At 38.1% G+C, this 15477-nt stretch overlaps 1 protein-coding gene and 1 long non-coding RNA gene across 2 annotated transcripts in view; both read right to left on the reverse strand.

Moving 5' to 3' along the window:
* Window positions 1-243: 243 nt before the first annotated feature.
* LOC149445582 (uncharacterized) lies at window positions 244-1151 on the reverse strand. Its single transcript, XR_016306381.1, has 2 exons — window positions 849-1151; window positions 244-704 (listed from the first exon to the last, which is right to left on the reverse strand). It is a non-coding gene; the product is annotated as an uncharacterized LOC149445582 (long non-coding RNA).
* Window positions 1152-3006: 1855 nt separating this feature from the next.
* ADIPOR1 (adiponectin receptor 1) overlaps window positions 3007-15477 on the reverse strand; it is a 53055-nt gene continuing 40584 nt past the window's right edge. Inside the window, exons 5-8 of the mRNA XM_089653634.1 lie at window positions 15234-15420; window positions 13329-13516; window positions 9788-9981; window positions 3007-9254 (exon numbers count right to left, since the gene is read on the reverse strand). Of these exons, the coding sequence (XP_089509760.1) occupies window positions 9126-9254; window positions 9788-9981; window positions 13329-13516; window positions 15234-15420 (698 nt within the window). The 3' untranslated portion in view covers window positions 3007-9125. The remainder of the gene's footprint in view (window positions 9255-9787; window positions 9982-13328; window positions 13517-15233; window positions 15421-15477) is intronic.

Raw genomic sequence — 15477 nt, forward strand, 5'->3', positions numbered from 1 at the left:
CAATCAAATACCACTGAAAGAAAGCTCTAATTGTGGGAAAAAGGACGTAAATTTCATTTGGGTGCAGCATTGCATGACTATGCAATTGCCAGTTAAAGTAACGCAGCAAAGTATCACAAAAAACGGCCAGGTCAGGAAGGGGGGTAAATCCTCTGGAGGGCAAGTGGTTAAAATATACTTTTCCAGAAGAATGTGGTGTAATTTAAAGTGTAAACATTAGCAAATAAACAACAGGAATCAGTAGAACAAACAAATAAAATTGTTATTTCCCATTCTAAATAACCACAAAAGTCATTGGTCATGTAATGGTTTGCATTGCAAGACAAAAGTAAACACTCCATTTAGAAATTTTTAGTCCAAAAGAAGTACTGATATTGATCTGCCATTACACGAAAAAATTGCTCAGCATAGCAGATCATTGGTAACAATACGTTGAAAAAAATTGCAAAGGGAAATTCAAATTTTCTCTTCATGTCATCAAACAAGGTAGTTATTTATATTCCTTGAAATACAAGAACAATTTCCGTCAGACCAACATGGTACACTAACAAAAAAATATGCCAAAAAAAACAAAAAGGTGTGTTAATTAAAAAAAAGGTTAAACCAATTCTGAGGATTTCTAGGACATCCACTAGGTTGGTTATGTTTTTTCATCTGCTCCAGGTCACTGAATCACGATGTTCACCAGCTTGTTCGCCGCCAGGCTGTTGATTGAGAAATCAGGAGTTGTAATTAAAAAAATAAAATTAAAATATGAAATTTGTGATGAGACATTACATCTATTTATTTTTATAGGCACCCATTACACATGTAGAAAGATATTGACACATTATAAACAGCACTCTTACTTTAGATTTCAGTTATATTTTACAAGCAGTTGGACAAGCATTTTCCAGAGCTTGGCGGTGTGCAGTCAGAGAAGAACCATGCCTTTGTAAACTAATTGCTCTTGCTGTGGAATATTGCAGGGATCATCTGACCCTTTTGGGATATGCTGGACATCTTGCAAGTCAGCACAGCCATCTTTAGCGCTCTCACTTGACCTGGATTTCTTAATTTGTCTTTCACTATCCTGTCCGTATGACATGTCTTGAAGTTTATCTTTATTTCCTATTGGGGCATAAAAAAAATGTTAATATTTGCAAGGGCAATTAAATGTATGCATTACAGTATGTTATCTAAGAAAGGTCTATCAGTCCCATCCCCCCCCTCCCCCCACAAAAAAAAGCCTTTACAGGGAGATCAACTCACACTTTTCTGCTGTTCCTCGACACCCAGAAATGACCATTCTCAAAAAAAAAAAAAAAAAAAATGAAATTCCACAAAACACCACAAAGGAAAAAAAAAAAAAAAATTACTGATACCCCCCCCATGATCAATATTCCAGCAAAAACAATATTATGTATAATCCCATCTTTGGAAGGCATGGCAATACGGTTAAAAAAAAAAAAAAAAAGTATCAGTGGCATATAGAGACTATAGGGATAGCTGGAAAGTGAGAACATATTCAAACAATATTGCACATATAATAAAACATTTAAAGATACTAGGGAAAAACACTTACTTTTGTTTTTTAAATAATTTTTTATTTTGTGGTATTGTTCCTGTTCAGGATACTTCAGATCAGACCAATCTTTTCTGAGCTGATCTTTTGAACAGTGGGCACCATGATTTCTTAGCAGTATCGTCACAATCTTGTCCAGAATGCAGTCTTTTCTTGCATTGCTCCTGGTGTAATGCACACACTTACCATCATAGTCCCTCTTTTCCAGCACTTCCACCATATCCTCTAATGACGTAGAAGATGCCTTCACTTTTCTTTTATGTTTGTGCATGGTCCTGATTGCAGTACTTTCGTGAGAGCTGCAGCCCTCCTCCGAAGCGTGCTTTCCAGTTTCTGACATCGTGGCATGAAAATGGTGACCAGAATAGGATAGGCGGACTTCTGTATGATGTCACTTCTGCTCGACGGTTCACTCGAAGAGGTTTCATTTTGCACTAAAATTTAAGAAGGTAGACATACTATATGTATGCCTACTTTATATGTACTAAAAGATGGTTATGAGCTGGATTTGAAGTTTCGTTTTGCCACTGGAAAAACATGCAAATGATCACTTGGTAGGTGTTTGCAAACAACAAAGATTCCTATCATTAGGACATGTACTAAACATATTGTACTGTGAATATATGTATATCCTAGATTGTAAGCTCGAAAGAGCAGGGCCCTCGATCCCCTCACGTTTTGCATTGTATTTGTATTGTTTTGTCCCCCTTTGTAATGAACAGCGCTGAGCGAACCATTGGCGGTTTATAAATACTGTATAATAATAATAATATAATAATAATGTACTTTGAACTACTTTTATATGTTTGATGTGCATTACAATTGTCGTTGCAGACACTATATATACCCTTTGCAATTTGAAAATAAATTATCATTGACTCATATAATTGGGTACATGCAATCATTCTGCTTAGAACATCAGTGTTGTATTGAAAATAGTTTTGGAACTGTGAGTCAGGTACAAGCGGAGCTGCACATGCTTTTGAACCATGCATTTATGATTGTTCTGCACCTCATTTGGTAAAAACTATTTTCTTCCAGGGAACTTGTCTGATCATTTTACTTCACCAGAATTCCTTCCTCCTTTTATTAGTTATCGAAAACGCCCATGTCTTTGGAAGATCAAATCTAAAGGATACAGCGATAGGAACAAAAAAACATGAGGCCTAGAAAAAAAAACTTGCATAATTATGCTAGAGATTGAATCAGAATGCTGATGAGGTTTATGTGAAAAATAAAATTGCAAATTTGATAACTTTTTTTTTTCTTTTTTTATATCAGAGTTATCAAAATTTGCAACTCTTCTCACCAGATCTTGATCCACAGAGGACAATGACGACACTCAGTTAAGAGAATATCAGGAGACAAAATCTTTATTACAAATATGCAACTGTTTTTAACTATATTTTACAGCTTTACATCTCACAAAAATAGCAAGGTACTTTCGACAAACTTTTTTATTGGAATTCATAAAGCAAAAAGACATCAAATGTACAAAGTAGACAGTTATAATGTGGAAAGATTACAACGGAGGAAAAATTATTAAACAGGTTTTCTCAAGACAGCTCCAGGTAAATAGGAGAAAAGTCATCACACAATCATGTTTTGCCAAGGGACAGCTGCAGGTCCACAGAAGTATAGTTTTTAATTCTCCCTGTTTTGTCTGGCATTCATGGTGGTGCTGCAGCAATATTGGTGAATGACTGTCCTTAATTTCTCCAGTCTCCTGGGATAACATTGCCTTGCGATGTGTCTTTTTTCGATCTAACATGGATTGTGGTATATACATGGCAGTATTGCAACTCAAATAGCTGTGTAAGACACAGCACCAGTGCACAACTACATCAATTTTGGGCATAGAGAGATTGATCTGGATATGCAAAACGCTAAATTGATTTGACATGATGCGGAATGCATTCTCCATAACTCTTTTTGAATGTGAAAGCCTGTAATTATAAATTATTTACTCCTCTGACATATTTTTCATTGGGTAGCATTTCAGCAAATGTTCCCCTAGTGAAAATGCATTATCAGCAATGAATACAAAATTAAAGGCCCTCAGTAGTTTCATCGTTGGTTGACAAATTTAAATTTCCATTCCTCAGGCAAGCGTAGAATACATTTTTTTTCTATGGTACATCCATCTGAATTTCAACCATTGTTTCCTATATCTACAAATAGAAACTTTTATTTCGCATTCACCACTGCCAGCAATACTATGCTAAAGAAACATTTATAATTATAATAGTATGAGCCTGAGTGTGTATCCACCACCAATATAACCAGCCTCTTACCAAATCCCTAGACCCCAAATTATAGGAGGTCTATTTGGCATGACTCTGCATACATCTTCATGGTATAAGTAGATGTTGATGAAATATTCCAATGCCATGACAGCGTATCCTTTATCTTGCCACCAAGAGTGCTCACATATAAAAAATCCACCATAATGTGATATCGCCAATAATTTGATTAAAAAAATGCAAATATTCTACTTACAAAGTCATAGAATCAAACAACATGTAAATGAACGCTGCTGATGCTGGCTCCAGTCAGCGACGATGACGCTAGCATGGATTCCTCCTACCCCCGATGTACGTTTCAACCAAAAGGATCAGTCTATGTATACAGCGTCATGCCAAACAGGCCACGACAGTTTATCCTTTATCTTGCCACCAAGAGCGCTCACATATAAAAGAAATCCATCAGTGTGTTATCGCCAATAATTTATTGATGAAAACCACAAATATTCTACTTATAAAGTAATGAAATCAAACCACACGTAACACTGCTGGTGCCGGCTCCAGTCAGCGATGACAACGTCAGCACAGACTCCTCCTACCCCCAACATACGTTTCATCCAAAAAGGATCAGTCTATCTATGCAGCATCATGCCAAATAGTCCTCCTATAAATTTGGTGTCTAGGGATTCGATAAGTGGCTGGTTATATTGGTGGTGGATGCACTTCTTACATGGATTGAAGCTGATGGACACTTCTTTCACAGGAAAATTTTAATGATTTGGACTTATTATATGTCACGTAAGAATATATCACGTTCATTTCAGTATTATTTTTTAATTTTTAATTTATTTATTTACAGCGCAACTTGTTTTTGATAGCATACTTTAAACATATGATGGATGTTTTTTCGAGTGCAGCTGTAGGATTATTTAACTTGATCACTAAGCGCAGGGAAAAAGGTTTTTTTCTTTTTTTTTTAATAATGGCTATGATGCCTTTGGCTGCTTAACTGCAAACAAGATGTAAAGAATGACAGAGCAACAGAAACAACTAGTTGAACCTTTGCTCCTGCAATTGCTTAATAAAGGTTTGAAAGGTGAAATTAATAGTAATACATACATAGCTGAATATACTAGTTACACCCAGCAGGTTCAACAAGCAGATCCCCAGGCATCAAACAGGCATGCTCTAGTGGGAACACCAGAAAGAAACAATTCTTGGTCAAGAAAGTACACATATGCACAATTGTAAATCTATAGTTTCTAAAAAGTTTTGTACTATTTTGAAACTGTTTCTAGTTATTGTTCAATGTGAGTGGATCACTGCAGGATTCCTCTGGAATCTACGTAGATTGTTGCGGTATAGTCATCTGGCTTTTTGTCCTTTAATTCCCGTAGCAGAACCATATGTGAATACTGGTCCCGGTTAATCAACCACTCCTTGGACCAAAACCGGCGACTCCTCTTTTTCTTATCTTTTTTCTTCAGAGTAATGGACATTACCCTAAGCATCGTTATTGCAATTGATCTGGACATCTGTTCATCAACGATATCCATTTCTCACAATATCCAGGAGACAAACCAAGGTTTGTTTTCCACAAAAGAACACCGCACAGCCCACACACAAACATCCAGTCGTATGTGGGTTACATGGAGTTTGTGTTTCCAGGATCACAAACATAAATTTCTTTTGTTTTGGTAATCGTTTGAAAAATGTATATATATTGTTATTATCAACTGATCACTTTGGATCATGGAAACAATTTTATTCTGAGTTTAGTGGACAAGTCGCTATCGAGCGACGAATATTCATTTGCACTGCAAACAGCTGATATTCTTTATGTTTATAGACTCCATTAGAGACAAAGCAGACCAAAGAGAAAAACAACAAGGGCTCCAGGTAGCCAGTTGCTAGTAGTAGTTTTCTGACTGGGAATCTCCAGGTTTGACAGTCTGTTGCAAAACTGTGCAGGAAAACCCTTTAACTAGTACAGAAAGAGCAGCTACAGTCTGCACTAACTGGAAAATAACCAGCAGGAGACATTGTCAAAAATAGTCTGCCACATCCAACCTCTAGAAACCTAACCTGGAACTGAGGTTCTAACTCCTTGTTCTAGAAAAGTATGGCCCACAGGAAGTAACAACTTTTTACTCAGTGTCAAACCTCCTAAGCACTGTGTTTCCCAATAAACTATAAGAGAAAATTACCTTCAGGCAAATAATAATAATGTCTGAAATAATGTTGACATTATAATTTCCATTATATGTAATTAAATTATGTTTTTACTGGGAAATAATTCAAGCCCTGTTTTCTATTAAGCTACAGCGTTCATACACAGGTGGATCATAGTATCCAGAATTACAGACATCTACAATCAGTAAGAAGTTTACTCAACCTCACTCATGTTCATTAGTGTAATATGCAATAATTACTGAGTTCTGGAATTTATTTGCAATCCTGAGAGGTATGTGCCAACAGATCACCAAGCCAGAGGGCATGCTTTGTGCTTTGTACACAATCTCAAAAATTCTTCAAGCTTACACTTCTATGCAGCTCACCATTTGCAATGTCACAACCTAAAACCGCATATGCAGCCCATAAATAATAAGTCACGTATAGTGAACCCGTGACTGTAAAACTAATAGAGCTGTGATTGTTGACATGTTAAGGCTACATTCGAACTGGTCTCCTGCATTTGGTTTATTTTAATGCAGGACAAAATGATCAGGGGAAGAAGAAACAAACTTTGTGTCACTGACCAAGTTCTCCTGCGTTAAATTGTACTTGCATTTGTATGGGTTTAGACATGTTCCAAGTATCTAATCTGCCCCTGGAGGCACAGATATCTATTTTCTTAGCACAGATAAACTGAATGCACCTAAACCTGATGCGAATTAAACCATTTAAAATCATTACATGCACTTATATACATTTATTGATGTCCTATAAATGCATACATATTGTTGAAAAAGGTTCAGGCTCCAGCATGTCATCCTGATCCAAACTCATTATATTACCATCTAGGACAAGCATGTAGGAAAATCCAACCTACTGTCCTGTACTCTTTCAGTGCAATAACTCGCTGGGTAGGAAAGGAATGATCAGGAGAAAAGCTACAGCTGTGGCTAAAAATTTTGATTGCCACAAATATTATTTTTCACAAGGTCTGCTGCTTCAGTGTTTTTAGTTATTTTTGTCAGATGTTACTATAGTATACCAAAGTATAATTACAAGCATTTCTTAAGTGTCAAAGGCTTTTACTGACAATTACATTACGTTTATGCAAAAAATATTTGCAATGGTGACCTTTTTCAAGACCTCTGCAATTTGTCCTAGCCTGCTGTCAATCAACTTTTGGGCCACATGCTGACTGATGGCAGCCCATTCTTGCATTATCAATGCTTGGGGTTTGAATTTGTGGGGTTTTTTTTTTGTTCACCTGCCTCTTGAAGATTGACCACAAGTTCTCAGTAGGATTAAGGCTTGGGGAGTTTCCTGGCCATGGACCCAAAATTTTGAAGTTTTGTTACCTTATGGCGAGGTGCTCCATCATACTAAAAAAAGACATTGTTCATCACCAAACTGTCCTTGGATGGTTGGGTTGCTCTCGGAGGATATTTTGGTACCATTCTTTATCCATGGCTGTGTTCTTAGGAAAAACTGTGAGTGAGCCCACTCTTTTGGCTGAGAAGCAACCCCACACATGAATGGTCTCAGGATACTTTACTGTTGGCATGACAGAGGACTGATGGTAGCGCTCACCTTTTCTTCTTGGGATGTCTCAATCGGAAAGGAGATTCATCAGAGAAAATGACTTTACCCCAGTCCTTAGCAGTCCAGTCCGTGTACCTTTTGCAGAATATCAGTCTGTCCCTGATGTTTTTCCTGGAGAGAAGTGGCTTCTTTGCTGCCTTTCTTGAAACCAGGCCATCCTCCAAAAGTCTTCGCCACACTGTGCACGCAAATGAACTCACACCTGCCTGCTGCCATTCCTAAGCAAGCTCTGCACTTGTGGTGCCCCGATCCCTCAGCTGAATAAATTTTAGGAGACGGTCCTGCAGCTTGCTGCACTTTCTTGGGCACCCTGAAGCCTTCTTCACAACAATTGAATCTTTCTTCTTGAAGTTCTTGATGATCTGATAAATGGTTAATTTAGGTGCTTAGTAGCAGCAATATCCTGGTCTGTGAATCCCTTTTTGTGCAAAGCAATGATGACTGCATGTGTTTTCGTGCAGGTAACCATGGTTAACGGAGGAAGACCAATGATTTCAAGCACTACCCTCCTTTTAAAGCTTCCAGTCGGTTATTCTAACTCAATCAGCATGACAGAGTGATCTTCGGGTTTGTCCTTGTCAACACTGAGACCTGCATTACCAAGAGAATCACTGACATGTCAGCTGGTCCTTTTGCGGAAGGGCAGAAATTCAGTAGAATTTTTTTTTTGGAATTAAGTTAATTCTCGTGGCAAAGAGGAACTTTGCAATTAATTGCAATTCATCTGATCACTCTTCATAACATTCTAGAGTATATGTAATTTGCCATCATAAAACCTGAGGCAGCACACTTTGTGAAAATTAATATTTGTGTCATTCTCAAAACATTTGGCTACAGCTGTAGAGAATAACTCTAAGCTCCTGATATAACCAAGGCATTTTAAAACTTTAAATGCACATCTGGAATAAATATCAAAATTTAATTATACTTAATTTTCACAATGTTAAACTTTATTTCTTAACTTTTCCGTTAGGCTTTACCAAGGTAACAAATTTTGACATAAGTAAATATACATGGACATTTGTATGTTTTTATGTAATACCGTAGGTGTGAATATTTAATATCCCACCATGAAGTAGTAATCTGAAGGCAATAGAGGCCTAGGATTCCTGGGTCCACTAATGCTTAGCACATACTGTACAGTACTGTCATTAGTACAATGAGATAAGAAATCGTGTAGAATGTGATGACTTAGTATTTTCCATTTCTAACTGATTCCAGATGAATGAAAGGCCCAAATGATTGGAGGATGTGACTTAATTGAACAGACCTTAATATAAAACAAATTAAAACAACTAGTGCCCCTTCTTTTTTTAAGATATAAGGCAATTAAAGGTTATGGTCAAAATACATCTTTGCTCCTTGTATATGTCTTATACTTGCTGGATTCTGGTATTCCAAATGAGGAGGTAACAGTGACCATTGCCTTGTAACTGAGGTCTTTTGCATTGTCTAAATACAGATAGGTAATAAACCAGTTTAAAAGTCCTCTAAACCACTCCCTTGTACATGTCCCAATGCAGAGTCTAATATAGTTCCAAATACTACAGAAGGGAATCATCTGTGCAACCGCCCTCCAGCCCATAACGGAATTCCTGCAAATTGGATACTCCATAGAAGTGGATAAAAGCAGCTGCCACAACTAGAACATGGAAGATTTGGTGAGACTGGAACTGAAAGAGAAACAAGAAAAGATAAGTTAGGGTACACTGCAGAAAAACACTAAGAGCTGATTCACACATATGCAGTGCGGATTTAAGCTCAGGTTTCACAGCGAATTGATACAGTAGCTGTTGACAGGTTCACGTAAGTTTTACATTAGGTTCAGAACAGGATTAGCTCGGGATCTTGTCCTGCTCACACACATGCAGTTTAGGAACAGTTCGCATAGAAGTCAATAGCCTGTAATTTGCACCTGAACGACTGCACTGCTCAGAAATTAGACAGGACTCTTTAAAACCGCACTGAATCCGAACCGCCAGTGCATTGGTCATATGTGAACAGGCACTAATACACACATACATCATACAGAGAATCACCAAGTCTACATAGGTATTGGAAACAGTAAAGCATCTGTCCTAAGGCCACAAACACTTTCCAACAGTGAATAAAGCATCAATGCTGTAGAATCCATCTCAGAATTTACGGTCATAACACAAAAGTAACAAACCATATTCAGAACAATATGTTAACATAAAACACTTACCCATATATCAAATTTGCCAGGGAAAAAACGTTCAGGAATCCTTGCTGCATACAGCCCAGCTCCTGTTATGTACATTACAGCCATTAAGAAGAACCAGCCCATCTGACCCACTGTAGTTGCTTTAACAAAGCCCTCTGCAATGGTGAAGTGGAGGGTTGGAACAATGCCACTCAGACCAAGACCAAGAAACACACCTAAGTAACAAGACAAGAAGACCAGCAGGATTTATAAATACATAGAATAATCTAGACAAAACTAAAATGACATAATATTTGAAGCCTTCACAGACAACACCAATTATATTTCTACTGTGAAAAAAGGCTTCTAAATATTATGCGTGCTGGACTAGCCTTTTAAACACAGGTACACCAAGCAGCTTTGCTGATATAAGCCAACATCTCTGTCTTTTATTTACCAAAATTTTGACAGCTATAATTTTTAGTTAAAGCTGGCCACATTTGTTGTTAAATCTAAAAGAGGTAGCGGTACAGAGCTCATACAATCAAGCTGTAACATATATGGACAGCATTATGTCCACTTTAACCTATCCATGCCCATGCAAAAGTAGTCTGAAGACAGAAGCAAACTTTCATATAAAAGTTGCCATAAATATTGATCTAAAGAGCTGGGATTTTTGTTTTTTTTCATCAGTTTCATATCTGGTGCCAGTGCGTGAGAATTTTTTTATATCAGTCGTACAAGGTTTACAGCAGATAACATGGTTAATATTTAATGGTGAGCAGTTTTTTGTCCACAAATTTCAAAAAGAGTAGGTAGTGGCCTCATGGATACTAAGCATTTTCCCAGCTCTTCTAAATGTATTTCTTCTGGCAGGAGAAAAGCAATGTTAAAAATGTGCCTAAAGTCACATTTTTGCAAAAGCATTTAGGTGCATCTAGCACTTGGGAGTTCACTGGCCAGAAAATGAATGTATTCTGGCCATTGAAATTAATGACCACTCAAGGGCTTGGCACACCTAACATTAACACACGTTTAGATGTGTTAACACACATTTAGGCATATTGGGCATTTTTTAGCAGCAAAAAGCTCCTCTTCTGAACACACTGGCTCTGGGTTTTTTCCTGCTTGTAAACGACAATGTGTGCATGGACATATAAGCCAACAAGGAAGGGCAATTGGAGGCAGAAAAAAAAAAGTCAAACACCTTTAAATATGGATTTTTTAACACCCAGTGTGCATGAGTCCTTAGCCCAGCCATACATGGATCGAAATCCCGCCAGTGCAGCAGGGACCAGCCAACTTTCAATCAATGTATGGGTAGCGTGGTTGTACAGAAGTCCATCTACTCATCTGTAAAACCAGCCAATTGGAAAATTTCCACTCAATTAGCGCTATAGGCTATAGCAGGGGGCACCGATCAGTGTATTCTGATGGCAGGGAAGTCTCTTCACTGTTAGAATATAAAAGGCTCAGCAGGGAGAAGTCCCCCACCCACGCTAAAAATGTGTGAATGGGAATATTGAGTAATTTTTTGTTTTAAGTTCAACTCGCTGGTTGAACGAAGAAAAAAAAAAAAAAAAAAAGATTAAATCTATGGGCTGCCTGAGAAATGGTGGGACACAAACTGCTAAAGCATAGACAAGTTTTATGGCAACAAAGAACATAGTGAGTAAATTTAAAAGTACTTGTACACCCTGCTTTTTCAATAGGTAAAATTAAGCCTGCATTGATTGTGTGTTTTTTTTTTTTAAAGCTTGCCTTTAGTTTGTCCAGCTTCACAAGTGCAGGTCACGTGATTGCTATTGCTTTCACAGCGATGCACAAGCATGGTGGTGGGAGTGTCCAGTGTTGGGGCATGCATGTCATTATAAGAAATGACATTGCAGTCCCAACGGCATAACGTCACTTCCCCCTGAAAGGGTATGCGCCACCGTGGCTGTGTACTGATTATGGAAGATACAGGCATTCTGTGCTTCAACCTGATGATGGCAAAATGTAAACTGACCACGCTAGCATGGATGGGCAGCCATGCTAACATGGTCAGTTTGCTTGTAGGAAGAGCAGCACAGGCAGGATCAACCAGGTAAATTAGTACATTAGCAGGCAGAAATAAATTACTAAATGACAGATCACAGTTAACTAATTTAACGAGCCAGTGCAATGTTTTTTTTTTTTGCATTTGCAAACACTTTAACACTGTCTTTATAAGTGGACTGTAAGTGTAACTGGTTTGAAGTTTCCAACATTCTTGTTGAGTCACAAATGGAGAATAACGACTGTGGCATTACATTTTTTTACGTGACTATTACATTAATAGTTACATTGAAGTTGGTCAAGTTCCTTTCGAGCATATTTCATGTGACGCCAATATTTAGGGTTAAACATGAAAAATGGTCAGATTCCACATTATCTCCCCCCCCCCCACTGTTTTTATAAATTAACGGCGGGCGCGACTGCATCTATGGGAACATTTTACATGTTCCACCCGAAAAATGGGCAGAATATGTAACATGTTCCCAAAGGTGAACTTATCCTTTAAAATTGCAAACGCCCATGGAATGTGGGCAAACCGCAATACATTAAATTATCCATAAGCAACACTTTAAAAGCCTTTACAGGTCATCACAGTTAGGGGTTACACAGGAGGTCTGGTACTAGAATTATTGCTCTCGCTCTGATGTTTGCGAGATACATTTATGTATGCGTGCACGACCAACAAGTGCTTTCACCTTTGCGAGTGAGCACAAGGGGGTGGGGGAGCTTTAAATTTAAAAAAAAAAATATTTTATGTATTTTTACACTTATTTTTTTATCACTTTTATTTATAGTTTATTAGACCCCAGATGTCTCCACTGGCCTTCAAAGCAGCAGATCAAACTGAGATCAATTTTATCTGTTACTTCACAAAATCCTCATCACTGCAGTTTGTGATGTCACACAGCGGGAGGAGCAAAATCAGTTCCTCTCACTGTATCTGGGGAAGCCAATGCCGTTGATGCCATCCTTACCAGGCTCCAGATCACTCAGGAGAGCCCAGTAAAGGTGGCAGCGAAAGTAATCCAGTGGCTGTATAGCCTCTAGGATTACTTTTACAATTTGCAGAATCGCTGGACCAAAAAAAAAAAACCAATACCAGGATCATGATTGCAGCTGCAGTCATGATCCCGGTACAAGTGCTATAATATGAGACTGTATATATACGTACGGTGGTACTGAAGCAGTTAATATGGGTGTATTTATTTATTGTTGTAAAAAGTGGACTTAGCCGTTAGTATTTTTTTCAAATACAACATTTTTATATCAGTATGCTATTTTTCACTTGCCTTCATGACCAAGTTAAACTTTTAACATGATTCACCAACAGAAGGTATCATTACAGTTAAATAGCCATAAAGTCAACAATATAAGCCTATAGTCATTTTAAAAAAGCTCAGAACAACATCTAAAAGGTTTACTCCAATTTTTATAGTAAGTGCTTGCCAGGAACAAAGACATCTGTAATAAAAATGAAAAGGGCAATGTGAGCAGTCACCTACATTCCAAAAATGGTAGAAAACAAAAACAGACAGTAAATGTTTACCTGCTCGTGTTGGTCTATGCTTTGGCGTCGCAAAGCGGTCCCATTGTGCTACAACAATTGCTGTGATTCCTAGCACGCAGACGATGGACAAATATATGAGCCGTGGCTGGGGGGAGCAATAAAATGAGTAGTACAGCCAGGGTACAAAACTTCCCATGATCAACAGCGCGATCCCCGAATAATCAAGCCTGGAAAACAAATAATAATTGTTTCTGTAACTGAATCGGACTGAAACATACAGCACATTTTCAGTGAGCACAAAGCAGTCACACATAGCAGGGTCATTTCTCTTCACAATTTTGTTATTGCACTACATATAGAGATTTCCAGATAAGCTACCATTGAGGTTGGATACTGACCACAAAGGGAACCTCTGTGTTTTCAGTGAGTTGGCTGACTTGCAACTTGACAAGGAGTAAAGAACAGCCATGGTGTAGCACTGCAAATAAGCTTTTGCAGTGCATTTTTAGCCAACTGAAAGCACAACCAGTGGCTGGCAATCTTCCGAGCCGGTGCAACATCTTCTGTAGGCTCAAACCATGGCCACTGGACAGCAATTCTGTTTGATGCATTTACATCAATGGCGAAAAAAGCCCCACTATAAACTCCAAGAAATTATTGTGCTTTATATGGTTTTACTAAACATTGAAACCGTAACTACTGAATCATATTATATAAAAATGTAAATATATATAGTACATGTCTGCAATACAGGAACATTTTCCCATGTTTTATCCCCTTAAAGACCTTGAAAGTATGAAAAAAAATGCCTGTTAATCTGCCAGAATTGCACTCAGCTCTTAAAGAGGAGCTCCAGTCTCCTTTGTAAAAAATAAAAGTCAGCAGGTACAAAAATTGTAGCTGCTGATTTTTAAAAAAACAGCAACTCACCTGTCCCAGGATCAAAGAGTGTGCTCACCCCAGCCAGCAATCGAGCTGGCGGGAGACAGCTGCAGCATCAGACCAATGCTGCAGCAGGTAGGGGAGTACGTATGTCTGTTACTATTGATTCCCACACACTTCTCCTTTAATACTACCTGAAACTGGAAGTTCACCATAGAATTACACCATGCACAGCCATAAAACTCATGTACCAGAATAAAAACATAGCACCAAGTTTGACATATGTCCACGCTCCAGTTGTCCAGCAATAAACTGGAAACTGCCAGCTATTTACCATGGTAAATGGTGTTGCTCAGACATTCTGAAAATCAGACCAAAGGCAGTTTTGCATGTTCTCTTAATGCTGGCATGGGTTTCCTCTGGGTTCTCTGCTTTCCTCCTGCACTCTAAAGACATGCTGGTAGGTTAATTGGCTGCTGTCTAATTTGCCCCTAGTGTGTGTGTTTAGATAAGAATTTGAGACAAGGAGCTCAGATTGTAAACTCCCCGAGGGCAGGGACTGATGTGTATATACAGTATGTAACAAGCTGCATAAACTGTCAGCAATATATACAATAGCCTGTAATAAATTAACAAGTATATACGTTGAAGTCACAGTACGGCAGGAGTAAGCACTCCATCCTGGTTCATATGGTAGTTTTTAAAGTAACCATTTTGTGCAAACAAGATATTTGAGCTGCTGAAAACAACAAGGCTCCTGCTGCAATTTTTTATGCATATATAAAAATAGAAGAATAGGGCAGATGTACATAACTTCCCCAATAATTGTTGTAGCAGCCATCAACAAAATCACAATATGTAAGCTGGCATGCCACAAGCTTGGTTTGAAAGGCATCATGTCCATCTTTGGAGCGATCCAATTTCATACTGGAAAACCATGACACAAAAAAAAAAAAAAAAAAAAAAAAAAAAAAAGAAGAAGAAGGTTTCTACCAGGATCTTTACTGCTTCAGTAAGGAATAGGTTAATTTTCACAAATGATTTTGAAAGCCACATACTCACTTTGAAAAGGTACGGGACACTTTTTCTGAATGGCAATACACTGTGTGAAAAAGCCATGAGAAACTTAGACATAAGACAGCTCCGAGAAAAAACATTCCAAAGACCACTTTCTCTTGGAGAGGAGCCATGAAGTACATGTTTGGTCTAAGCATAGTCAGGACCCCAAGGAAAAGGAACAGCAAAAAACCTGAATGGGTACAAAAAAAGTGTCATGTATGGAAAACCAATTCAAGAAGGTATCTGT

This window comes from Staurois parvus, unplaced genomic scaffold (assembly GCF_062004578.1).
Source record: "Staurois parvus isolate SC_StPar_1 unplaced genomic scaffold, SC_StPar_1.0 ptg000717l, whole genome shotgun sequence".
NCBI lineage: Eukaryota > Metazoa > Chordata > Amphibia > Anura > Ranidae > Staurois > Staurois parvus.